This window comes from Platalea leucorodia (assembly GCF_965183815.1).
Source record: "Platalea leucorodia genome assembly, chromosome: 7".
NCBI lineage: Eukaryota > Metazoa > Chordata > Aves > Pelecaniformes > Threskiornithidae > Platalea > Platalea leucorodia.
In genome coordinates this window covers 17141701-17168225 of record NC_138829.1, presented here as the reverse complement: position 1 = coordinate 17168225, position 26525 = coordinate 17141701, and the positions used below count along the sequence as shown (strand labels likewise).

General features: G+C 35.5%; 1 protein-coding gene across 14 annotated transcripts in view; it reads right to left on the bottom strand.

The window, feature by feature from the left end:
* DICER1 (dicer 1, ribonuclease III) overlaps positions 1-26525 on the bottom strand; it is a 69101-nt gene that overhangs the window by 24254 nt on the left and 18322 nt on the right. For 8 of the 14 annotated variants that reach the window (XR_014228867.1, XM_082318247.1, XM_082318248.1 and 5 more), the window contains exons 2-17: positions 25964-26029; positions 25789-25811; positions 24921-25021; positions 16828-17020; positions 15714-15876; positions 15149-15279; positions 14887-15021; positions 13892-14052; positions 12322-12490; positions 9704-10176; positions 6020-6152; positions 4696-4938; positions 4446-4600; positions 2898-3030; positions 2311-2386; positions 1048-1187 (exon numbers count right to left, since the gene is read on the bottom strand). Coding sequence is in view for 13 of the 14 variants with exons in the window: in XM_082318247.1 (XP_082174373.1) it covers positions 1048-1187; positions 2311-2386; positions 2898-3030; positions 4446-4600; positions 4696-4938; positions 6020-6152; positions 9704-10176; positions 12322-12490; positions 13892-14052; positions 14887-15021; positions 15149-15279; positions 15714-15876; positions 16828-16971 (2256 nt within the window). In the remaining variant the exon portion in view is untranslated. Of the gene's footprint in view, positions 1-1047; positions 1188-2310; positions 2387-2893; positions 3031-4445; positions 4601-4695; positions 4939-6019; positions 6153-9703; positions 10177-12321; positions 12491-13891; positions 14053-14886; positions 15022-15148; positions 15280-15713; positions 15877-16827; positions 17021-21663; positions 21812-24920; positions 25022-25788; positions 25812-25963; positions 26030-26525 lie in introns of those variants that run through there. The other 6 variants (XM_082318257.1, XM_082318258.1, XM_082318252.1 and 3 more) reach the window with 5 other exon arrangements.

The following is a 26525-nucleotide window of genomic DNA, read 5'->3' as shown; positions in this document are numbered from 1 at the left end:
GCACGTGGAGGGTGCCAAGAATGGAATTACTTAAGGGCTATCACCATAACTGAGGCTGCATGTGAATGCACTGTAGCCCACCACCGTGAGTGTACATGCTGACGTTCTTATATGTAACCAAAGGCTATCAGTTTCTTCATGAAATGCAAAGATTATCAGAAGCTACTATGCAATCTATTCTGAACGAGTTACCTGTCCTATTCAAAGGACCTTAGACAGAACCTGTAGCAACTGCAGGGGAAGAAGGAAGGTTCCCAGAGTAGTTGCAAAATACTCTGACAAAGCTGCTTTTCTCCATTTCCTCTTACTTTTAAAGTATTTGACATTCCCCCATAAATACTATCTAAGAAGTCCAATTCTACAAACTGATGTGGCTGAAACCTGTTGTAACAGATCTATGGATAAGTTACTTAATAATGCAGAGCAATAGTAAGTATCTTATGTGACCCCCTTAGCATATTAAGAATAATATTTAGAACTATTTTAAAAGTAAAAAATATTAAAAGTATACTTATTTGATATTCTAAGATCTAAACCAAAAATTACGAAATTCTGTATTTGACCAGTAAAGTCACCAAACTAAACCAAGCATCTAAAAAAATTAAAGTTTCTGTGTTTAGCGCCTGGCACATAACTTTTGACTCCCTGGGCATCTCCTTCAGTCTTCAATTATATGCCTAGAAAGCCTGTAATTCTTCCTTGCTCTAGTATATTTACTAGAGAACTTAAAATTTTTTACAGATTATTAATGCAGGACAATTTTTCCTCCAAGTTATTTCTGTACTAGGCAAATACAGTCAACAAGCTTTATAGAAAGTGTCCACTCTTTGAACTACAGGCATGCTTCCAAAGCATATGGTTGCATAAGCTCATTCAGATACTAGTGCAAGTTTCCATACAGTTAGAACTGCAAAATATTTCCACTATAAATGCAAGATTTGTTGTAAAAGATTCTTATCAGGTAACATTAAGAACTGGTAATTTTGTCTTCTTATCAGTACATAAAGCATTTGATTGGAGATGTGGACAGCAGTGAGTGATACTAACAGCTTTAGGATAGCACTGTCTTCGTTTTGTAGAGCCCGGCCTTCCTGGAACACTTGTTTCTTCTTCATCATGTAAATCAAGCTCCTCCTCATATTTAACCGTTTCTTTACCAACTGGCATCAAATGATCATCCAGTTCACCTGAATATTATGAAAGAGTAACAAGAAATAGCATTATAAACAATCAAATCTTGATCCCTTCAGATAGTACGCAGTAGATGTGATTTCTCATGAAAACACCTCACCTAAGTTTTTAAAATACACTTACTACTGCAAGGCTCCAAAAGTGTAACTTTGGGGAAAGAGTGATAAAGGTTGAATTTTTAGCAAAAATATTTAATAGTAAAAATCTCTGAAATTTTAATAAAAAGCCTGAATTCTGTAACAAACATATCAAAGAAAAATAAATTTTTTTCTCATAAAAACCAACCAGTGATTGAAATACTTATTTAAAAATTACTCACATGGAGTTATGCCAAGGAAGAGGGAACAGTTACATTTCTGTATCATTCTAAGAGGGAATTACTACTGTTGAACGTGCACCCTTCAACACTGAGTTGAGCCATCATGGTGTTATTATTGGATACATTTATTAGTATGAATTCAGAGATCAAAAGGTTTAACTTAGAAAAAAATACAAACCCCAGACCTACAATTTTTTTTCTTAAAAGATACATAAATATTTTGGTACTTCATCAAAGCAGTCATAACATGGAATTCTCTTTAAAACATTCCACAATAAAGAATATGCTCCATTATCCTTACTAGAGACAAAAGAGGTGAAATAATTCTGCAATGTCCTATTTTCAGAACATGACTTAGGATACAGTAGAGAATACAATAAATTTAGGGCTGTGTAGGTTATATTTTAATTTGTTACAATTCACTTTAAAAAACAAGTTATTTTTTGGCTGCAGGATGTAGTCCCTGACCTATAATCAAAATCTTCTAGACAACAAGATTCCTTTCCCCTTTATTAAGTATATTCAATGCCAAAATCTGTGTCTTGTATTAACGTTGCATTTGCTATTTAAGACAAAATATGTTAAATAACAAGATTCCCCTGGAAAATTTAACGTTAGTTTATAAGGTGTAAGCTAAATTAGTAAGTACATGATCATGTCACAAAGCAAGGCAAGAGAAAGGAAGCTATCATAGATGGCTATAGCAGAAATGCAGGCAGATGCGTAACATCCGTACCATGTTCAGTTTCTCAATTATAAAATATTCTTTACCAAAGAGGTGTTGCTTTTCCAGTTCTTACCAATTTTGTGCAGTTTTTCACAGCAAATCAGAGCTACAACTCTCTCAGCCAGTCTTGCACAACTCATTGGAGGACCCTATAAACATTTAAATATTTCTTTAAAACTCTGGTTGATTAGCACATTACTTATTATACATGTTACAAACACTTAGTTTCATTTAACACAAACATTAGGTAAGCAAAACCTCGTAAAATATTACACTGATGACAGTTTTGTGCAGATATTCAGACTTATGTTCTTTTTCCAGAGAAGCCAAAATTACAAGTTTTTGAACTCAACATACTATCGATCAAAAGCAATAAAGGACGTTTTCCTACAACTGATACCTAAGTGGGTGAAAAAACAAGGCACTGGGAAGAACTTCTAAATATTTTTGCCTTTGGAATAAGCAGTAACTGCTGGAAAACAGATTACAATGGATAAAAATAGGGATCTAAATACAGTTACAGAGCACAGTACAGGAAAAGAAAAATGCCATTTTCATTACAACAACAAAACAAACTAATTCTAGAAAAGGCACACGCATACATACACCTACACCAACATATTAACTTATTTCTATGCTTTTCCTTCCCCAAATACCTACAACAATTGAAGCTCGAAGAGGTGAGTTGATTGGCAGGTAGAGAGTAGAGTAAAACGTGTGATCAGGTAGTTCTCGGGTTTTACACTTGGGAGCTAGGTGTGTAAATGGATCACTTGGTAATCTAGCGCAGTACCTAAGTTGACAAAACATTTTACAAATCATCAAAACCTGCAAATTGAAACCTAAAGACATTTCAATGGAATCTTGACTTACTGGTATAAACGCTACAGAAGATTATTTCAGGCCATACTGACCACTGCAAGGGTATGCTGCTAACTAATGTTCAACTAACTGCCAAGCAGGAGACCTCCAAGTCCTTTACTACAAAGCTGGTCTCTAGAAAGGTGGTTCCAAGGTTGTAATGATGCACAGGACTATTCCATCCCAGGTAGCAGAGTTTGCATTTGTCTTTGTTTAATCTCCTGAGTATACTGTTGTCCTATTCCTCCTATTTGTCATGGTTCCCCTCTGAATGATAGTCTAACCTCCACTGCACTCACTTCCCCCTCTCCCGACTTGGTGTCAAATGCAAACGTGCTGATGCTAAACTGTATTGGACCTCCTAATGGCCCATGAGGAATGAATGCCACACATAAGCAGCTGCCAGCTAGCCTTTGAATCGCCTACCATTACACCCTTTGAATCTGACTGCTTTGCCAGGTTTTATTTACCAGGCAGTCCACCGAAATAGTCTGCATCTCATGAATTTGGCCACTAAGGTACTATGGCAATTGCACTGAAAGATTTACTTAAGCATATGACATTCACTGCTTTTCTCCTGTTCACAGAGTCAAGCAAGCACTTCATCACACAGGAGACAAGGCTGGTCAGGCAAAACCTATCCTTGATAAAAGTCCTGTTGGCTGCTGCCAACCACTTTTTCCTTTACGTGCCTGGAAACAGCTTGGTCCATAATATTCCATATGGCTAAGGTAAAATTGACTAGTCTGTAGCTCCCTGGATCTTCTTCCTTGCCTTTTTTGAAGTGTCATAACATTTACCTTTTCCTGTGACTCAGGACCTCCTCTAATTGCCATGGCCTTGCAAAGATGATATTGCCTAGCTCCCTTGGAAGCATAACATCCTGTCTTCTGGACTTGTATTATGTTCAGCTTACTTATTATGTGGATTTTTTTTTTTTTTTTTTAAACATGACAACAGACCACTATTATTACAAATGTGAGTATTAGAACTGGAAGATTTTACTACAATTTTAACAAGCCACTTTTTTTTTAAAGCTAGCTTGCCAAGAGCAAAAAAAAAAAATTACTACCCATTTTTAAAAGGAATGTTTTCAGGGCAGCTTTTAATTAAATGGGAATTGATATCACTAAATTTATTACCAGAGCTAGAACCTCTGTAGGACACAGAGACAAAAAGCCAATTATCCCTTCAAACTGCTGTAACCAGTTTCTTTAGGAGGGAAGATCCTATAAGATTCCTAAGAGGAAATGTGTACAATGTCCCAGCCTACGCTTCCATGTTGTGAGACAGACGAAGAAACTTTTTATTTGAAGACAAGAAGTAAAAAGTGAATACGCCTCTTACCTATTTATGTGTCCAATAGCAGTGTTAATAGTAACTCTTGGACTGTTCTCATCTGGCCTCAACACATAGGGTGGAAATACATCATCATCATCAACAATGGGTTCAGTTTCCGTTTCATTGGTATCGATAGATTTTGAGCATTTGTTTCTCAGGATCTTAATATTTCAAGAACAGAGCATAATGAGAGATTTTTCCTTTAAAATACTATGATAAGTTTAACAAAACCAGGCATGTTCCTTTGACCTCATACCTTCTCAATTGCTTTGTATGTCTTAAGGTCTTCTTCAAAACTTTTGATTTTGTCTGTATCTGCTAACATGATGTAATTGGAAATTGGTGCTCTAGCTCTTCCTTTTGACTGCACATAGGAACGGTATTCTGTGGGCAAATCAAAACGCACCACCAAGTTGCATTTTGGTATGTCAACACCCTCTTCTACAATACTAGTAGCAATAAGTAGGTTGGTCTCATGTGCACGAAATTTTCTAAGAACCTGCAAAAGTAATGAAGACAAATTTGAGAGATTATTCCAAGACCTGTTTCCATCATCAGATTCACCAAAAGCCAATAAAAACAAGGAGAGTGGATCAGACATTCCAAAAACTTGTCTAAATATGCAGACATAAAACTATTACAAAAAAGTCTTTTCAGAAACACAGCAAGACAATTTATCAGAACAGGCAGACTTCTAGGAATCAAATCTGGTATGTGGAATTACATGAGTCTAAGAACCTACTACAGCCACTAGCAATGGAGAGGATCACACCTATTTATTTAGGATTTTTGCAGCTATAGTATAAAAAAAAAAAAAATGCTGCTTTCAGGACAGCATCTTTTCCAACCATTTCCGAGGTTGAAACATCCAAGGGGGGAGAGGGGAAGCACATTCGAGAGCTAGTACATCTGGTGTTTATACTATTTACTAAACAGTACTAAGGAAGGGGCGGGGGGGGGGGGGGAGGCAGAAGGACAACCCAGCCAGGGCTGAGGGGGATGAATAAATGCATTTGCTTTCAAAATACTTGACATGCTTTAAGTAAGGTCAAAATCACAGAGTTTTATATTTGTATCATTTAATGATTTATCAAATTCACTTTTAGCAAAGATAAATATTAAAACTAGCTTAACTGTTGAAAATGTCAGGAACCTGGATTTTCTTTACAGTATTACTGTACTACTAGTAACCCAATGGTGAAAAATTAGGTGGTTGATGATCTGACTAGACACAAACATGATTTTATATGAAGTTTTAATTCGTGATTGTGTAATGTGACAGTAATGTCTCTAAACATGGGGGTTTGGTGGTTTTGTTTGGGTTTTTTTGTTTTGTTTTGCTTTTTTTTTTTTTAAATGAAGAACATCTGCATCTCCAGTAACTATGCATATTTGTTAAACCAACGGTATTCCCTGAACTTCTAATGACTGTGCCCAGACTCTGCCTGTTGGTTTGGTTTGTTTTTAAAGATACCCACGCCACCCCCCCCCACCCCCCCCAAAAAAAACCCAAACAAAAAATAAAGCCACCAAAAGGTTCTGAAGGTACTGCTAGTTTCAATTATTTTTCTTCAAGTTACCTCTTCCTGTTTTCTGAATTCTACTTCCATCTGCTTGTTACGAGGCTGGTTCTTGCCAATGCCATGTCCAGTTATAAAATTGCTACTGATGTAAGCCAGTTCTGGATCTTGCTTGCCAGCTTCTTTTATCAACCTAAAAACATCACATGTGTTTTTACACAACCCAAAAAATGGAAGACAATCTTTTGTTTGCAAGACCCACATTAAAATAAAAAAATGGAAGCATGACAATTAAGCCATGCTAACACATAAACTGACCTTAGTCTTCTCTAAAAACACTAGTTCTAGTGAAAATCTCTATAAGGATAATAAAGGACAGAACTGCATACACACACAGCATGAGTGTGCATGCATCACACTCATTTCAGCCCTATCATGGTAAACCCAGATATTTTTAAACCAATCTATTACTCTAAGGCTCCCTGTTGTTAAGGCACCCTACTCAAAACTGGTTTAGTTAATCTCATTTTCTGTAAATGATGGTTGATTTTAGCAGAAAGACCTGTAACTGCTCCCTCAAAGTATGTTTCTCTAATATAAGGTGTTAGTTTTTAGGTTAATATTAAGGAGAATAACAATCTATGTTTTAAAATACATATTCTGTTCGGGTATACTAATGACAAAATGTTGACCTGTTTTTCTGAAGAGCGATGCTCAGCCTAGCCAGTGAGTTGTTTACTATTTTTGAAATTAACCCAAATGTATCTACAATTGGAGGATTTAATCCAATTCTTTAAAAGGAACACTGAACAGAAAGATGACCATCATCCAGGCTCTCAGTTTATTCCCCTACATCCTCCTTTAGCTTACAGAAGCAGAAAAGGCTAGCTTCCGCAGTGTTTTGATTTCACAGACAAGGTCGAAGATTGCGTATGTAAATAATGCACTGAATCTAGAACTAGGAATTTTTGGATTTAAAAGCATAATTACATTGTGCAATCAAAGTAATTATGCCGTAGCATCCTTAGTTGATCTGTTTTCAGCATGGACAGAACCTGGGATTTCTCAACCCCAACAGGTTTTTGAGCAGCAGAGCCAATAAAAATCAAGGGATCATACATAAAAAAAAAATTACATCCCTTGCACATGTCACTATAGCCATCCCCATACCACTTTGCTCATAGCATATCCATCATGTCCATCACCAGGTGCTCCCAATATCCAAAGGGCAGCCTGCCTCTGTATACCTCCAACAGTAACTCAAACCTTTCCCAATTACATCTCTAGCAGTTCTGCCTCACACGTAAGATGATGGGTGCTGTGCCAGTCCCCAGCTACATGCCTACCACCTGCCCAGCGAGCTGCTGCCAAACAACAAAGTTCTCCCTGACCCTTCTACCCTTGGAAAACTAGTGAAGTCTCTCCCCTTCACCTGGTCACTGTTTTAAACAAGATTTATGGGAACACAAAACACCTTGAAGACTTCCTGCCTTTGCAAACTGTTAAAACTGGAATGGACAGGGAGTATAGGTAAGAGAATGGAAAAGTGGCAAACAGCTTGGTGTCCTTACAGAAACAGACTAGAAGGATCCTCCTGTACTAGAATGCATGTGATTTGTTAGTTCAAGGCCAAATGGATTTGCATTTCTGTATGCAGTCTAGACTCTTGAGACAGACATACTAAGAAAGTACGGGTTAATAACTGGACAAAACCCCTAATTATCTTTTTATATTATTTCTTCCACATGGCATTTTTGTCAAGACATATAGCTTCAGTTTGAGTACCTACTAAGCATCTCAAGCATTCTTATGCTATCTCACCTATTCTAGAAATGGACAATTAAAAAGATCTGAATAAACATTTCACTGTGCACCTTTGGCAAGTTCTTAAGAAACATTCAAGACTTCAACCTTGTGGTTAAAAAAAGTATTATTAGTGGTAGATAACAGGGGTTGTTTTTCAAATAGATACAAAAACTTCTGCTTTCAGACACCTCTCTAAGGCAGCTGAGATGCATCACAATGAAAGTGGAAGGAAACTGGGCTTTAGAAAATGTTTTCTCTTCTGAAAAGGAGCTTACAGGAACCAGAACTCAACTGTATATACCAAATAAAACAGTAAATGAGTCAGTTCATCAGTGTGTATAATAATAATAATAATAATAATAATAATAATAGAATAAGCTAGCTTTGGTTTTTTTTGGTTGGTTGGATTTTTGTTTGTTTTTTCCCTGATCTGTAATATTTACAATATGTGAAGTGGCTGTTGCTAAAGATCTCTAGAGAAAGATATTAGCTCTAATTACTGCTTCAGGGAAAATTCCTAGCCATTTCTCCCAGAAAGTACAACATATGCCATGAATTCTGCCCTTCCTCAGTCATCATGAACTATGGACTTCATAAAATGGGATTCTAGTCTCCAAATATTACCATAATAAATATATTTTAAGAAAAAAAATATATTTCTGCTTTAACTTAGTTCTGTTTAATGATCCATACTGGACTAGTGGAAGCTCGAGTGGTTTTGATATATTAATTCAAACACTTGTGAATTCCTTATTCAGGAGACAGTCTTTCCACCTGTATATACGGCATAAGCAGAGTTACAATGAGCAGAGGCCCTTGAACTAAATCCACTCAACTGAAGTGAGCCTGCAGTGAGGTTCTCCACTGCAGGCTTTCAGTCTTCTGTCCAACAGCTCAGGTCTATTGATCATCCACATATTTTAGACCAGGTGTGTTACATGAGGTAAAGGAGCATTTTGAGAGTCTGCTAGCTAGCTTTCAAGAAGTGGATAAAAAGTTACATATAGTTTTATTTTTTGCTGCCAATAACCTGTACCAAAGGTGCCGAAAGCTTAAAGATGGTTACCTATTCAATCTAGACATCATATTCTGTCAGGTTCAACAGCAGTTAGGATATAGTATAGTGCATAAAACATAGTCTACAAGACCACACAGTGGAAAAAGAGTGTAATTTAAATCACATTCATAACTTAACAGAGAAGAAAAAAAATTTAACAATTCTGTTGACTCCCTGTAGGATAACAAAATACTCATTTCGGCTCAGCAAAAATTTATCAGAACCTGTTAACGTTATTTCTTCAGGAGTTATTAACAGAACATGTCCATTTCACTGAATGGCTTAGTTTGCATCATATTGCATATTTATGCAAACATATTTAAAAGTGAAAAAAAGGCAAAGAAAAAAAGATGAAGTTCACAAAACCCACACAGGCACGTCTGCAGATCAAAGAATACATTATGCAGTCAAACTATTGACTCAGGCAAAAAGGTAACAGAAGGGTCAGATTCAGAGGTATCCAGAAGTATTGCACTCAGGAGGTTAGAGAAGTTTCCAGCATTCATTGCAAATATAAATTTAAAGACCGATTAAGACAGATCAGTATACAGCTATTTTACAGGTTAAGTACAGTATTTCACATTTTGCCTTCTAAAGAAATCAAATTACAAACTCAGGTCCAAAACAAGCCTTTGAGTAAAATTTTCAAAGACACATGCTCTTCCCATCCACCCCATATACAAATAGCCTGAAGTTTTTGTTTGTTTTCTTCACACAGATCCAGTACGATCTCCTAAACCAACTTTAACATAGAGTTCTGAAAATACACGACAATCCCTACATATTCATAATATTAACACCCATGTGCTGGCAGTTGAGCCTGCCTTTTTTCTTTTTTGAAAAAAAAATATTTTTTTTTTTTTTCAAAGAAAAAGCTTTACCTATTTAGAACAACTGCTGTGTATCTTCTTTCCACAAAAATAATTCCACATAAAATATTAGTAAAGGGAGACGGGAAGTTAGTCTCTGGCTTCTCTTTCTCCTCAATTTCTTCATCCTCATCATCATCTTCAGAATCACTCCAAGATACGTAATTATCCTGATTCCTATTGTTATACCATTCAACACTTTCAAACTGCTGCCGTTCATATGGTTTATATTTGCGCAAGATTTCAAGCAGCTTTATTACTTTTGGGGTTACGAATTTCAGGTCAAGTGAGGCAGGCGAGAAGTGCTCTTCACAGAGTGCATGTATTTTCCTTAGGAAAGTGTCTGTAAACAATAAAAATTTCCTGTGCAGCTCCTCTTGTTCGTGTTTGATATACTTCTGTAGCTCTCTCACCATCATCCCAGCTACCTTATCTGCACACCAGGGTCCCAGAACAACCAACACAGCTCGACAGTCTGACAATATCTACAACAAATGAATTCAAATATCAGTTCAAAGAGTACATTCATGAACTATTCATTTAAGACTGGGATCTTGTTTCTCATACAGCACAATCTTTGTAAGGATTATGACAACTGCTCTATTATAAAAAATATTTAGAAGTCTGCTTTTGTTATTTAGATGACCTTGGGAACTTTGGTGTTTCTAATGTGGCAAGTTTCCCCCTCCCCTCTAAATTACTACAACTAAACTTTGAACTTTGTACATTTCTGAATCTCAAAAAAACAAGTTTAAAGAATATTTTACAGTTTTGTGGAACTGTAATTTGAAATTTATCTTAAGGTAACTATGCTAAAAATGAGAATACTTCTTGAGGCAGCTAGATAAACAAAGCAGAAGTTATTACCCTTTATATTCAACATTGATGTAATAAAATAAACGCTTTGCTGGGCATTTTTACTTTATTTGTTACTGATACTTGTCAGGGTTTCGAAAGTATCTAACCAGAAAGTTGTACATTGGCTTTAGGGTAATCTTAGCAAGTCTAGCCTCTCAAAGAAAAAAAAAAAAAACTAGGAGTTTGTATGTGTGGGTGGAATAGGAAAAGCAGAAAGAACTATACCCTACTCAGAGAGTACAGCACAGGCACTTGAGTACCATCAACATCTTTATCTGATGGCAAGTTGCTTCCTCCTGAAGAGTCAAATGATCAAACAATAAGCTAGGAATCCAGAAGAGGGGTACATTGATAATACTATTAAAAAGACTCATGATTTAGATGCAATATTACAACACATGAACTATGACAGAACTATAACAACAGTCAGGATGATACAGTTTTCAGTTGCTGCTTTAATTTCTCTTCCTTCTTCCCTTCTGTGAGGCAGTGAAGAACAGGTTATCACCCTCTTTACGCTATCGTCCCTGAAGTTTGTTAGCTGTAAGAATTAAGGGCAAGATTTATCTAAACTAATTGTAACTGCACATAGAGGCTTGATGTTCTCCAGTGCAAGACAAAAGGCACCTCAGGCTGAAAACTGATTTCTTTTTCTTAATAGGGGTGCCTTCATCTTCTTGTAGAGCTACTGCATCAGAAAACAAGCATAGAGGGTGACATGCACTAGAAGCAGAGCAGTTAACCCACTCTTCTGGACTATGCAAATCCTGGGGATTGCCCCAGCTGCCAGTATTCCTTATATATTTTAGCTTATTACATTTTAAGTTTAGCACAAAAGTAACCAGGACTTCCTTTTGCCATGTAGCTGTGATAGGCCACCTTATGTATCATCCTTCCCTCTGGCCCAAATCATCCTTTCCTGGACAGCATCAGAGTGCTGCGTTTCTAAGAACGTTAAAGGAAAATGGAATAAATTGGGCTAAAGAAAGAAATATGTTCTTAAAATTCCTCATGGACTATTATAGAAATGTGACTCATTACTGACTTATTGTTAAACAACGACTTACATACCTACATAGTTGTACCTCAGGAGGCAATTCCAAACCAAAGCCCAAGAGGGAAAAAAAGCTGCCTGGGCCCCGATCCCATGTGTGACAGGTCCCTGCTCAGTACGCCATGCCTTCTGGACTCTACTCTGCTATCTCACATGACAAGATAGGGGCAAACACATAAGAAAAGTAGGGGCAAGCTTGAGGTTCAAATACCATTCCAGCAAGGTGTGGCACTAGTCCAATATTGTTCTAAGATAAATTGTAGAAACTGCACATCTATGGCTGCAATTTTTGCCTGAATTCTTACTTTATCATCTTTTCATATACCTCAGTACAGTTTTTCTAAATACTTCCTGAGGCATTACTTTCTCTTCTGTACTGAATTATTCAAAGGTCATGGGAGATCATGAAGACGTCAAATTCTTGACTTCAAAAATAAGGATCCACAACAACAGGGTGCAGAATTATTTTACAGCCTTAAGCAAATTTGAATACAAGATTCTCTAACCAGATGAAGTTCTAATCAATGGCTGACATTCAAGCCCCACTCATTTATGAAAAGACTTGCACTGTTAGTGAGTACAAAAATCAGAAGTCTTTTTGCTCAGATATTCTAGGCTGGGTAGCTTAGAAAGTTTCAGTAATGTAACATACGTGGCAAATAAAAACAGTAGTAAGATTTCTATTCCCCAGGTTTTTCATATAGCTTAATGTCCTTACCTGCTTAGAAATTAATGTAGAATCTCTTTCTTTTGAATGTACAGATATGTTGCAGTCATTTAGAAAAGTAAGTGCTTCATCCAATTCCTTTAATAATCTTCCATACAACCCACTTTTGTCAGTATATGGTCCACAGTCTACAACAATCTCACACGGCTGAGAAGTATATCTTAATTGAGGGCAAAGATCAAGTTAAAACACAGCTTCTGAAAGTCAGAGCTGTTTCAGCCTGTTAAGGTTATACAGCAAATAACAACAGCAACATCAAGTATATTCAAGTACATTTCTTTCACCATCATGAATTAATAATGAATAGTTATACAGTTAAATACTTCAAAGTAAAAATCCTCCACCACCCCAAATACTAAACTACTCCATTCTAAAATACTTTTCTCTCTAATACAGTCCCTAAAAATGAGATTGATATCACTATCTTAATTTCAAATACTGGAAAATTTAAGGCAAAGCAAATTGAATTCACTCGACCACCATATTAACTTTTGGTTTTCCAAAGTGTACTCTTTTGATATGCCAAACAAATATGATTCACATAATGTAAATTTAGGTCTCTATATATATACACTTATATAAGTAAAGTAATTAGTGTTCTTGAATGGCAGAGCTACGAGTGAGAAATTCTTAAAAGCACACGGTTCACACAAGTTCAGAAAAATGCATTTAAAAACACACCAACAAAACAGCTGTTCCAGAACATGAAATAACCATCTTTGACTTTGTCTGAAACTCAGTTCATACAACATAGTACAGCTGGTGCAAGAAAACATGCTACATATGAATGATTTCACACTAATTCTCCTCTACAACAAATCATCACATTACCACCACCTTTATTTTAAAAAACATTCACAGGATTCTACATTCTGTAAGAACAGAGGAAAACACCCACTTGCTCCGCTATTTAACAGTTTTTACTACTTCCTTTCATCTCCCTCTGCCTTTCATCAGCCTCTAAATCCAGGCTACTTGTGTTTTTTTGTGTGGTTTTTTTTTTTTTTTTTAAAAAGGAAAAAATCATGCAACTTTTCTGGCATTAAGAACATCTTGTACTGTGGATATTAGAACATTTTTCTAAATTAAATAGCAACATTATAGCATACGCTGAACATGAACCAGTTAGGCTCCAAACATAAGACAGTGCATTTTACAAGTTCAGAAATGTGCTGTGGAATGTGAATTTTCTAGGTTGGTGGTGTGTTGGGGTTTTTTTGGTTGGTTGGTATTTTTTGTTTGTTTGTTTTTTGGGTTTTTTTTTAGTTGTTTTGTTAGGTCTTTTTGTTTTGGTTTGTTTTTTTTTTTCTAGCAACTACAGAAAATCTCTGAATATCAAGGACAATCAGCCTTTGTACTTAACTTTAAGGAAAGATGTACTTCAACACTGGTTACTCAACAAGCTATTTAACACTCCCTACCCACCCCAAATAGAAGTAATGGCATAACATACGCGCAAACTTTCTTAAAATTTAAAAGAAAAAATACTTCTACAGGTTTATTCCCCTATCCGAAATGAAAATGCAGGCATCAATTTAACAGCCATAATTGTACAACATACCTGTCTAAGACCACCAAATCAGTTGCAGTTTCAGCATTGCTCTTCAAAATTTTCTCCAGTTTCTGGATCTTCTCCTCTAACTCAGCAGGATCACATTTCCCATTTAAAATGGAAGCTGTTAATCCCAAGATTCGAGGACATGATGGATAATCCTCACAGATCTGTGAAGTAAATGAGAATGAAACACCTTAGGACAGTTATCCTGCAAACCTACCATCAAGCTAGCAAACTGCAAACTTAGATGCTTTGTTGGAAACTAGTATTTCAACAGCAGGTGTTGAAAAAGGAACCAAACGTTGAATAAGTATTTTCTATTCTATTGAGTAGGAGTTACACTAGAAATTGCATAACATTTAACGCCAATCATCTTTAAAGGTAAATATTTACAATGTGGAAAAATATAAAGAAATAAACAGTTAGCATTGCACAGAATATCCTTGCTACATTTACAACACACATCATAATACTTCCACACCATGTTAAAAACTAAAGTACCACCTAAAAAAATAAGACACATGCTCTGGTTAAACTTGAGAGATTTGGAAAGACATCTATTATAGAGTTTTCTCATGTTGTATAAGGTAAATACAACATGGAGCCAAGAATATCCTGAAAGAGACCTATAAAATACTGGTTTCTAAAGATGTTTAAGAATAATAGAAACTGATTAGTACATCCCATTCCCAAACTCAAATAATATTTTATTCAATGAATTTACAAAATTCCCCTAAATCCATAGATGTAGCTTCTTTTCTCTGTTAATGCCAGATTTTTCTTTAATCCCCACTGTAAAATCCAGTAAATACACTATTTTTCTATCTCATAATATCACTGAAGTCTTAATTCATTACAGTAATTTCACAGTCCCAGAACACGCTAAAATACGGTTCCACTGCTATTTTTCCTTGGTAGCAAAAGCTGCCTTAAATGGTTCCTACTTATCCATCCCTCTCACCTCAACCAAGTATTAAAACATTCATGCAATGGAAACCCACCTTCATAATTTCACGGTATGGGTGATCCTGGATTGCAAGATGGCACTCATCAAACACCAGAAGATTAATATTTGACAGGGATAAATACTCATTTCTCAAAACAGTCAAAGCAACATGACATGTCATAACCAGAACCTAGATTGAAAGAAAAAAAAAAAAAAAAACCCACACAATCTGTCAGTATAAGAAAAGTGCAAGCTTCTGATCAAGCCTAACTTACGTAGGCTCTGCTTATATTTCTAGTTTATAGTTAATACATTACCTGATGCTTAGAGAATTCCTGACTCCACTTCTCTTTTGTCCATGATTCAGTTGTCTCCAAACTGGAATACTCTCCCACTTTAAGATCTGAATGTGTCCTGACAGCTGACACTTGTTGAGCAACTTGATTTGCTTAAGAAAAACATATAAAAAAAATCTCAGTTACATAAAGGTCTTCTCATACATTAATTTTCAAGATGTGTGTCATATTACCTAGCACCGTGTTTCATAACATAGCTTAGACTAATGTTAAACCGGGTGTACACAGCAACTGCCTCCATGTAAAACCACAGCAAGGAAACATATTGGTAAGTACACTGCACTTCAGATTCAATGTCTTAATTTTAAAACAGGAAACAGAAGATGTCAGAGATAAACAGGTTGTATTAAATGGATTCTAAGCAAAAGATGAAAGGTATCACATTCTTTAATCAGTACAGCATCCTTGCTGCGGAAGACTTTATGCAAAAGTTTCTCCCAACTTTGCTTTCACACAACTTCTATTAAGGAATGGAAACAGAAATATTAGCAGCATGTTTTGGAACTCAGTATACTATTCCCCTTACCTGAGTTGACCAAGAACACAGTTCTTTTTCCATTTTTGTTGAAATCTCCCCTGATCTGATAGGACAGCTCTTTAGTGAGTAGTACTGCAATAAAAGTCTTCCCTGAGCCAGTGTTTAAGCAGACTATTGTATTATGATCCAAAGCTGCTTCAAGCAGTTCAACCTAGGTTTAAAAAAATAATCATGTCCTTACTTGCAGCAATGCAGTGAAAAAGCTGACAAAAAGTAGCACAAGTGGTAAATAAACTACAGACAAGTCAGTAGTATCTCTAGAGATCTTTCCAGTGCCATAGAATTAACACGTCTCTTTCATAACTATGTATTGTCACAGTCTTTCAAAAATATTAATACATACTATATATAGTCTAGCTTCTAAATATAAAATCCTTTAGTATCACAATTTGCTGCTATTTTAAGTAACTTTATTTAACTATCTTTTTAATAAACAATTCTGTTGCTAGATACATTGTGTGAAGAAAGAAGCTAGAGCTTCTAAATCTAACTGTATACATCACTTCAGCCAAATAAGCAAGTATATTAGCTCAAGGTGATCTAAGCTTTTCAGTAACTCTAATCAAATGCTAGCTTTCAGGTACCTCTGCAGTGCAAAGAGAACTGAAATTCTAGAACTCAGAAACAGCTTTCCTTTACAAAATGAAAATCAGAGTGCCCTGATGGTGTTTCTGACATTACTGCGCTGCTTTGACCAGTATGTGAACCAAAAATCAAGATTTACCATATAGAAGACAGAAGGTCAGAGGGGGAAGGAGACATGATCATATGCATACAATCAAGATGCACAGTATAATGTCTACTGTTTTTGTCCTTAAGAGCATTTTGCAGCGAGCAGCAAGAGAATACTCAGCTTAAAAGTTGTTCTGCTCATTTGAGCAAACTGAGACGACGGCATGAGGGATATTACAAATGTGGAACACAGCCAAGCCAAAGAAAGAGAGATACAATTAACTCCCAAAAGGTGGAGCTGTGAGAGAGACATGCCTAGACTGTGTGCAACACTGCACATTCTCCAGCTGCTCTGGTTCTTTTTCTATTAAGTTAATGCGTTGAATAGTACTTTTTTTTGATGTCACTGTATTAGTATTATCACTAGTACCTGATATTTTCTTGGCGTGTAAATGTTATCATGAATTGCTTCTTGTTGCCATGGTAGTCCAAAAAATGGACCCATTGGGGAGGAAGCAGGGGTCATGAGCTGCAGTCCCGCCATGCTGAGGGATTGCAAAGCAGGGCTTTTCATTCATTCATCCAGTGTTTCTTTCATTGCATTTTTGTTCCAGCACAGCCTACTATAAGAAGAAAAAGAAACAGTGTTAGATACAGTCACAATATAAAGCAAGAAGAGAAAATTTGTTCTAAGAAAAGGACATTACTTGATTTTACTTCCAGTAAGTGCTAAATCTCATACTATTTTCAGCAGAAAATGTTAATTTTAAATTTACAGGCACTTTTCCACTTAAAGATGTGTGTTTATCAAAGTACCAAAGAAATTCAAAAGGAACTGTACTTTACGGGGCAAAGTTCATTCTAGGCATTTGGATTTATGCACATACATTTCAGAATAAAGTCCCGTTTATATTCTGACAGAATTTCATTTGAAATATATTTAAGAACAAATTTTAAAAAATAAAGCTGTTTTAGCTTTACTTCAGGAAAGAAAAGGATTGATATTCTAGAGCACAGGCATAAATAAGCATCACATTTTTCATTTCTCTTTCCAACCAAAAAGTCCCTATGACCAGTTAAAGCTTTACATAAACACACGCAACAGGAACTTTATTCTAATCAGCGGGAAAAGAACAGGAACTACACAAGAACCTCAGTATTTTCCAATCAACAGATTCTGATAAGGTTATCTATTTAAGGAACTGGCAGAAGTACTATAAATAATTGCTGATGACTCTGATAAGGACTAATGGAAAAAGGGACCCTGATCAGGTTAACCACCAATTTCCAGAAAGATATTCTAATTGATAAACAAACAAACCATTCACAACTTGATGACAATTATGCACTGGAAAACACTTTCCTACTAAGGCTATGAAGTCCTCATCACGGGGTGGGGGTGGGGTGGTTTAAAAGTGTTTGCTATCTGTCAGGAATGATCAAGGTTAAAAAAAAAAAAACACACCAAAAAACCCCCCAATTCTACCTTGCCCAGGGAAACTGATTAAAGCCTGATGATGTAGAAAAATATTGCTGAAGTATAATACAAACATACTGCATCAAATCTAAGAAATTTTGAATACTCCCCCCTTCAAATCAGATAGAGACCTTATTCAACAAAACAATATTTTCAAAAGTTAGTTTTCCTCAAAATTCATAGATGCTCTATACTCATTTTAGTATCAATCTCAGAATGAGTAATGCATAAAATTGATAATGCTTTCAAATTTAATCAATCATTCATTAGAAATACATGAGGAAAAGCTAATTGTCATCCTATTGCATAGAAATGGCCTTGCTCTTCTATGTAACAGGAAAGTTGGTTAAGTTTTGCAAATGTGCAGTAGGGAAAAAAAAAGCTGAGAAAAGTATGATATGGTATCTAATAGAAAATATTAACCAGTAATGGTTATAAGAAATAACTGCTTTGAGATATTACAAATAAAGCAGTGCAATTTTTTAAAAAGTTATTCATTTATTTTTATACCAAGATGGAATTTTATTTTATTTACCATAGTCTTCAACTAATAAAACAATGTAGTTCTTTGTTGTATATTCACATTTAAAAGTTAAATATTATAATTTGAGCCATGTCTAAACACTGATTTATATTCTAACTTAACTAATATTAAATAATTATGGGAAGCTCTGACAAGAGAGATCAAACCAATTCTCTCTAGTTTTCCATCTCAGGTATATCTTGTAAAATAAAGAGAAGGCAATACACTGAATTATATGACCACTCTTCTTGCAGACTCATGTAGAAGTAATGCCACTTTATAGAAAGTAGTCAGAGATAAAGCTTTGTCCCAGTTTTTTCCAAAGGGGTAGAGGGAGTCCTGAAGGGCAGTGTGGTTAAGTTGAAGTAACACTCTTCTGTTCCATTATAAAAATTATTTCTCTTTTGAAGACAAACATTCAGCAGTAAATGCTACTTAGTGAAAGAGGGTAAACGTAACTTCTTGGTCTGTGGCTCAGCAGTCAATGTACTTTCCCCTCCATCAAAAATAGTATTTCTTTACTAAGAGAACTATGTTGATATCACTGGAATCTTGTCTGATATTTTAGTTTGAGCTTCACAGAAACTGTCAGGGTGAGAAGACTCCAGGAAGACAAGATGTATTCAAATGTTTAAAAAAAAAAACCAAAACCAATGAATGTACATTTTCACAGGACATACTAAAGTATGCTTTTGACATTTTATCTGATTTTTTTTTCCAGTTGCTTTTGAATAAATCTCCAAACTCATGCAAATCTTCTCATTTACTTTTTCAGTCCTGTAACCTAACCTACTGTTTCAGCCTCTTAAGATACTCTTTCAGATTATCTAAATAGATAAAATGGATCAATATGATACTACTTTATTTAGCTGCAAATAGAAAACAACATAGTCTACACACACCAAAATCAGTAATACGTCATTATTCATTTCAGTTATAATACAAGAAGACTGCTGTAGATTTTCAAATTGTTTTTATACATTTCAAACAATGCATACAAGCACATGCAGGTTCTGTTCTAACAATTCAACTGGTAACTTTATGGAGTGTTCAAATCTGGCACAACTAAAAGACATTTTGGTTCAATCTCTCTTTGGAACTAGCAGCTTCGTGGCCGTTTTTCCACTGGGACTCCACAGCTCTGGGTCACAGGAGACAACCAGGGCGAAAAATGTCTATGTGCTGTACAGTTGCATGTAGCAAAGAAGATCATCCTTGACATTCTGATCTACTGAGTATTTGCACATCAAATGTACTGATGCTAATCACTACATGACTAATCAAATTAAATCAGTCATGTAGCAAGGACAGTAGCATGATACACAATCTTCCCCAGCCACTGGTAGAAAGCATCTGGAAAGTCTGGGCACTGCTAACGTAAGTGAAGCTTTTGTATGAAATGACAGCTCAGGTGTATGAGAGCAAGGGAGAAGGGAAAAAACATGAGGAAAGGTGTGTCATCCCTGACTTCCCCCCTCCCCCAACTTATAGGTGAAGCTCCCCTTTAATATATCTAGCTTCTCTTTTTATATTCCAACGAGTATCATGCTAGTTTGTAACACATACAAAAAATCCTTTTAAGAACGCAAAAGCCGTTATCATGACTACAATATTTCATAGAAACGGTCTCAGGCATGTTTCTCTATTTACATATAGCAACTCATGTGGAAAATCAATTAGTGTTTGCTTTGTTTAAAATGAGACCTGGTCACAGCCATCATAATTGCTCAAGGCTAGAAGGGACCAGGAAAAAAACAAAAACAAAACAAAAAACCAAACCTTTTGCATAACAAAAGCTAAGGCTGATTCCCCAATCATTTGTGTATCTAAGCCCAGCCACTTCAGTTTTATAAATCACTTTATATCAGCAGTGTCTCCTCTTTGATTACTATTCCACCTATTTTGTGTTTCTTTTCCAAATCTAAGTACAACCTTTGGAATATATAAAATAGCTATATCACATCATCAGGAGGGAATTAAGGAAAGAAAAACAAACTTATTTGAGAAGGCTGCTAATAAAAAACAAGCATAGGATCTAATAAGCATACTTCCTTTGCTACACACTTCATGACAGTGGTACTGGGTTACCTACACTACTGCAAAAATCAAGCAGATTTATACTCACACATGGTTCCAGCTTGATCTGGAAGAGCTGTGAAACAACATATACTCTAAACTACAGTTTTGGATTCTGTGTGTCTTCATGAAAGACCTGCCCTAAAGTACAATCATCTCATCGAGCTCAAAAAGCATTCTCAAACAAAACCTTTGAAGTGCAAAATACATGCACATTCATAACTTGAAAAGCAAGCACAAGCAAAATAGCATTGCCTGCCACTGTTAACCATACCATTATTACCCTGCAATCTGACCAAAAAAAAAAAAAAAAAGACTTCAGCTATGATAAACGGCACAGTTAATTAGCAAAATAAGAGTTAAGCTCACATGAGGCAGAATGCACTTGAAACAGCTTAAATTCCCTCCCACTGTATGCTAACTCAGGTAAAAAGAAAAAGTTCTCCTCCCTAAACCATCAGTGCTACTTCCTGCTGTGCTAAAGTTTCCTAGTCCTGGCCTTCCTTTGTATTATTTGTATTGGATGTATATAGGATCTGACAAGATCAATGTCAATGTTATTACAGGGGTAAGCCAGAATAATGAAGTAATTGTATCATTCGAAGTCTCTATTTCAATAGCAAGGAAAAAATATCAAGTTCTTCAATAACAGAAAAGCAGTACAGGACCATCTAGAAATAAAAAGGGAAAACACACATCTATTTGAAGAACAGGTTTTAAATTGAAAACATTTGAGATGTAAGTACATGTGTTCGGAATTTGTGGACAGAAGTCAACTGAACCTCACTAACTGAAACAAGCTTACAGGGAAGCAGAAAAAAAACTAGTCCTGCTCAGGCAGTGTGAGTAACAACGATGCCTGCTAAGATGTTCCATTTTTATCCACTGCGTTATTTTGAAAATTGACAGAACAAGAAACTGTAAGAACTTGCTGAAGCCAAGTTTGGAGGGAGAAACACAGGAGACAAGTCCTGCTCCCTGTGGCTTTAGACTAGGTTACAGAAACTGGACAAAGCAGGACAGTGCCTAAGCTTATCCGTTCTGCTAAAGTAATACTGAAAGGTCCAGTTTTACGGCTGTCAATCTTGATAGTTTTAAGAGCAAAATCCACAACTTGATGTCCTTACTTTAACGTACATTTATGCGAACAGACAGTGAACTGCAGAGCTAAAACTAATCCCTTGTCCTACCATTTAAAGAACTTTATTTCAGAAGGGCATGAGGTTGGGAATGAACAGCCAGCAACATTTAATAGCAGTTTCTTCCAGTCGGTAATAATTCTGGAACTGTGGTGTAGGTTTTTCAGTCACAGGACTATATCCAAGTTGAAGCAGTCCCCTGGTGCACAAGAAAATTTCAAGGTTTACTCACTAAGGAATACAAGCCAAACCAAGTAGGGCACTCACCTGGAATAAGACATCCTGGATCGAGTCCTGCTCCAAGGACTGTTTAAAACATTTATGCAATGATACTCTCAAGTAAACAGAGAAGAGACTAGAGCCCTGAGGACACATCTTTCAAGTTTTTACCACCATTTGCATGCATAGTATGTGCTATATTCATACCAAGTTAATGCAAAACTACAACTATCTCCTGTTAACAACAAAAATTTATTAGTGCCATACGCGATGTATTTAATCTGATTTCTTCACTAATGTAGATCTGTACCCAATCTAATCCTTGTGATACAAAAGTTATTTCTAATGCTGAAGGTCTTAATCTTTGTCCAAGAATGTCTAATTTATTCTCCAAAAACACTCTCAGCATCAGCCAAAATAAAAGTTAGCCTAAAGGGTGGACAAAAAAAAATCCAATTTACTCTAAAGTAAATAAACCACAATCTATAAAAAAAAAAAATGAATAGAATCTTGCTGCTTGAATAATCTCTTACATGAACACCTAAAGAGTCTGAATATTGCATTCTTTATAGTAAGTTTTATGTCCTAATGCTACATGAAACATTAACTTGCTGAAAGATCTAAGACAGAAAATTCTTACTTGGGTAATGGAGGAACAAATGAAAAGAAAACTGTAAAATATTACAAATACAAAATACAGAGTAGAAAATGAATGTGAATGTTAATTTACAAAATGTAAAATATTCACTGAGGACATTCCATACCAACTACTGCAGAAGTCTGCAGTAAAGTGACTTCTACTTACACTATAAGCATTCAATCGCAAGAATTGTTTTTGCTCAAGTGAAGGTCAACATACAAGATTCTTACATCGTCTGATTTCTAAAAAGTATACTTTTTAAAAGAATCAGACTTTTCCTCTGATAGTCCAAAAGCATTACAAAAGTGTATTTTGTGAATACTACGCCTGTAACTTCAGTTCTCTTAGAGAACTTAAACCAAAACAAACACATCCAGTTTTTAATTGGGAAAAAAGTGCCCAAAACTCAAACGTCTCAGAAACAAGAGAAAGTTTCATTTTCATGGGAAAAGGATTTTTCCCCCCTCATTTAGCAGCCAATATCTAGGATACTTTGAAAATTAAGTATTGAGATTTCTGCTCCCAGCTCAAAATTCAACACTTCTTAGAGAACATCATTTGGCCCAGAAGGTCTAAAGTAAGGAAATACTGTCAAACAATATTATTCAATGAGATGAATCAGAAATCTCTTTTATATTATGCTATCTTTAACATACAATACAGCTGCACGAGACACTCCTTATCTGTTATCCTTCAAAGACCTTCACCACATGCATTGCCTAACAGCAGTTTTTATATTTGGTCTTAGAATATTCTTAAAGTGAGAAAAAAAAAAAATCATATTTCAGATCTGTTCCCTTTCAAGAAGGGCAAACAGAATGCATAAATGCTTACAAAGCTCAAATGTAAGCATTCCTACAAGAAGCAGCTTCCCTGTTTTCCCAAGCACAATCATCCATATCCACTGTGAATGTTCATCTTGAACTAGAAGAATTTTATTTGTTCTATTTTTCTGATACAGAACCAGTCTAACAGCGCGAGCAGAACGTTGGTCTCCAACAGCATACCAAGACATACCAAAGCAGCAAAGGCTGCTTTCTGTTGTTCGGAAAAGTTTCATTAAAGAGCTTATTAAATGAAGATTACACTGAGGCTCTACATTTGAATGAGCTGCTTCTGAAGCATTTCTACAAGCAATACAGTATAGTTAACAGCTGGAATTCCTGGCAGGCCCCTCTTCACATCTGTATATAGGAGAGGAATGGAGTACAACATGACACTTAGCAGACTCAGAAAAACGCACAACCCCTTAAGTCCTTCATCTAGTGTTCAGTCATCAGTATGACCAAACCTGGATTTGAGGCAAAAGCCTAATAAACATTTTCTGTTGCAATTATTCTAGCTCTATCAGAGCCAGCAAGACACAGATCACACCAACAAAGTTATGCTGCTGTACATTGCAACAGTCTCTAAAGCAGAAGGATTATACCACTATGTATCAGCATAACATACATGGGCTGTACAGCATTTATCAGCACAGAAATAAAACGTGAAAACAAAAATCAGTTTTCTAGCATATCAATAGTGGCACCAGTACAAGAGGCATACAGAATAAGGGTTTAGAAAAGGGATGTTTCTCCTTTAATAAATACAGACATGCAGCCAGATTCTGGAACAAACTGTTTCATTTTTTAAAACGATGCATATAAGGCCCTGTGCAACAGTCCTAACTATATAGTTGCTTAATCAGTGGTGCGGAACAGGTGCTATGCAGATTCCTCTTCTTTTACCTCCTTAACACGGAGGACAAAAGATAAAACGTGAAGTGTATGGCACCTAAGACGCAAGGCAAGGTGAGGACCAGTGAAACCAGATACATTTCTGTCTTCACTATGTTACCAAAGCACACGTCAATTTTTCTTCTACATAGCTTTAATTCGATGGCCTCCTTTCCTCTTTTTGCTGAACTCATAATTCAAACCAAAGCATGCTATTGAAACTAAGGCCTTAACAATTTATCTGCCATTTACTTTCCTCACCATTTACTTTATCTCTCCTATCTGGAACAACATATAAATGCAATTCTAATTCCAACCCTTCATCTCTCCCCTCTTCCCACTTTTTTTTTTTTAAATTGATTGTATTTCACCAAGACAACCACATTTGCATATAAAATCCACAAAAAATATTTAAACACGTACACCCCCCCTTTAAAAAGCTGAGTACATTTCTAATAGTATTCAGCTTCATATGAAATATCACAGCACGTGTTTCATGACAAACATCTTTTTTATCTATGCCATTGCTGTATCTAACCATCTATGGATAAAATAAAGTAGCTACTTTCATTACTCTTTCCAAAGAAATTCACAATAAATTTCTATAACCTCACACACAGAAGTTACTTTACTCTATGGCCCTGAAGAAGCTTTAAATATAAAATAGCACAATATATAGTGAAGTGACACATAAAAACCTGCTTCTCCCATATTACAAAGCATAGTCTTACCGTTTTAATTTCCACAGTCTCTGTGTTTATGCTTCCCGAACTGCATTTTGACATCATGATATCAGCTGGTAGATTAATCACATAATTTGCAAGCTTCGGCTCTTAAAAACAACAACAACAAAACCTATGAACTATAAAAATGGTTTGAAAAGGGAACTACAATAGCAGAGTTAATTGTGGCAATTCAGTTGCTTATAAACATCTAAATGTGTCAGCCCTACACTAACTTGCTGGCAGAAAATGAACTATTTAAGTCCATTCTGAACATTAATTATTTCAGTTTAGTATTAGAAACAAAAATTTTAAAAAGTTATTTAAAATCTAATTTTTGGTAGTTTAAATGTGCAAGTAAAGTGTACTTCCCTAATCCTATTTAACAGGTTACTATGATTAATGTTAATAACTAGTTCATGTGACAAATACAGTAGTAGTATGTTCTACATGATTTTGCTATCTTCTGTATAATTGTACTGCTTTTTCCATGCACATGTATTTTCATTTCACTTGAGTTATAATTTAAAAAAAACCAAACCTAAAATCGGAATCCAAACTTCTTTAAAGTATTTCAATTTGAAGCTGCATATAATACAGTAAACTCATGAAAAAGCACAAATCATTTCTTCCTAAGTACATTAACACATGTGTTTTTTAATAAAAGTAAAAATATTGTGCAATTAAGATGGTGATTTCCATAAAAATACATTTAGCTATACAAATAAAATTAGGAAAGATAATAATTCACGACAAAGACTTTCATAGATATATTAGCCATTCTATAAAACTACAGCTTAAACCAAAAATACTGCATCTAAGCAGATCTACAATGTTCTCAAAGCTCTAAAATAAAAAAATTACACAATATATTCACCTGAAGTATGAGTTTTCCCAGACCTAAAAAGAGAGATTCTGAAGTCAATTTTTTTTAAATCAATACTGAAAACTTAAATGCAAAATGGCTCTTGATGAAAATTTCTACTCCAATCAGTTTCATAAACTTAACAAGAAGGACACTCCCAAGATTACTTCAGTATGTTCATTTTTACCTCAAATGCTGATGCTGAGCTTTTCCAGAGTCTCCAAGCCTGTAATTTTGTTTCACCCTAGGTAACCTAAAAGGCAATATAAAAAGAGAGCATTTTAACATGAACTGCCATAAAAATCAATTGTGCCATGTGGTAGTCTGCTTTCTTGCATTTTAATATTTAGCTCTGTAGCAACAGCACATGGTCCTTCAAAATCTAATTATCATATGTCCTTTTTTGGCCAGGGATACAGACAGTCAGTGTCTGAAAGATCAGCTTTAGAGTGCTCAAGAGATATTTGCATATTTTGTTTTATCTGCTAAAGTAATTGCTAGCTGAGTCCAACTAGATTTATTTTTCCTCCCCATGCTCCGTCTATGCATGTTTCACCTAATACAGTAATGAAACCTTGAAGAAACTTATCATTCAACACATTTAAAAAAAATAACCTAAAGAATGTATGTGTTTCGAGAAAACAAAATAAACCAAACAGTTATTGTTTTATTTTACAACAAGAATATGTAGGGAGCGCAGCACAGAAAATCTGATGAGCACTGCATTCATGTACAAAATAGACCTACAA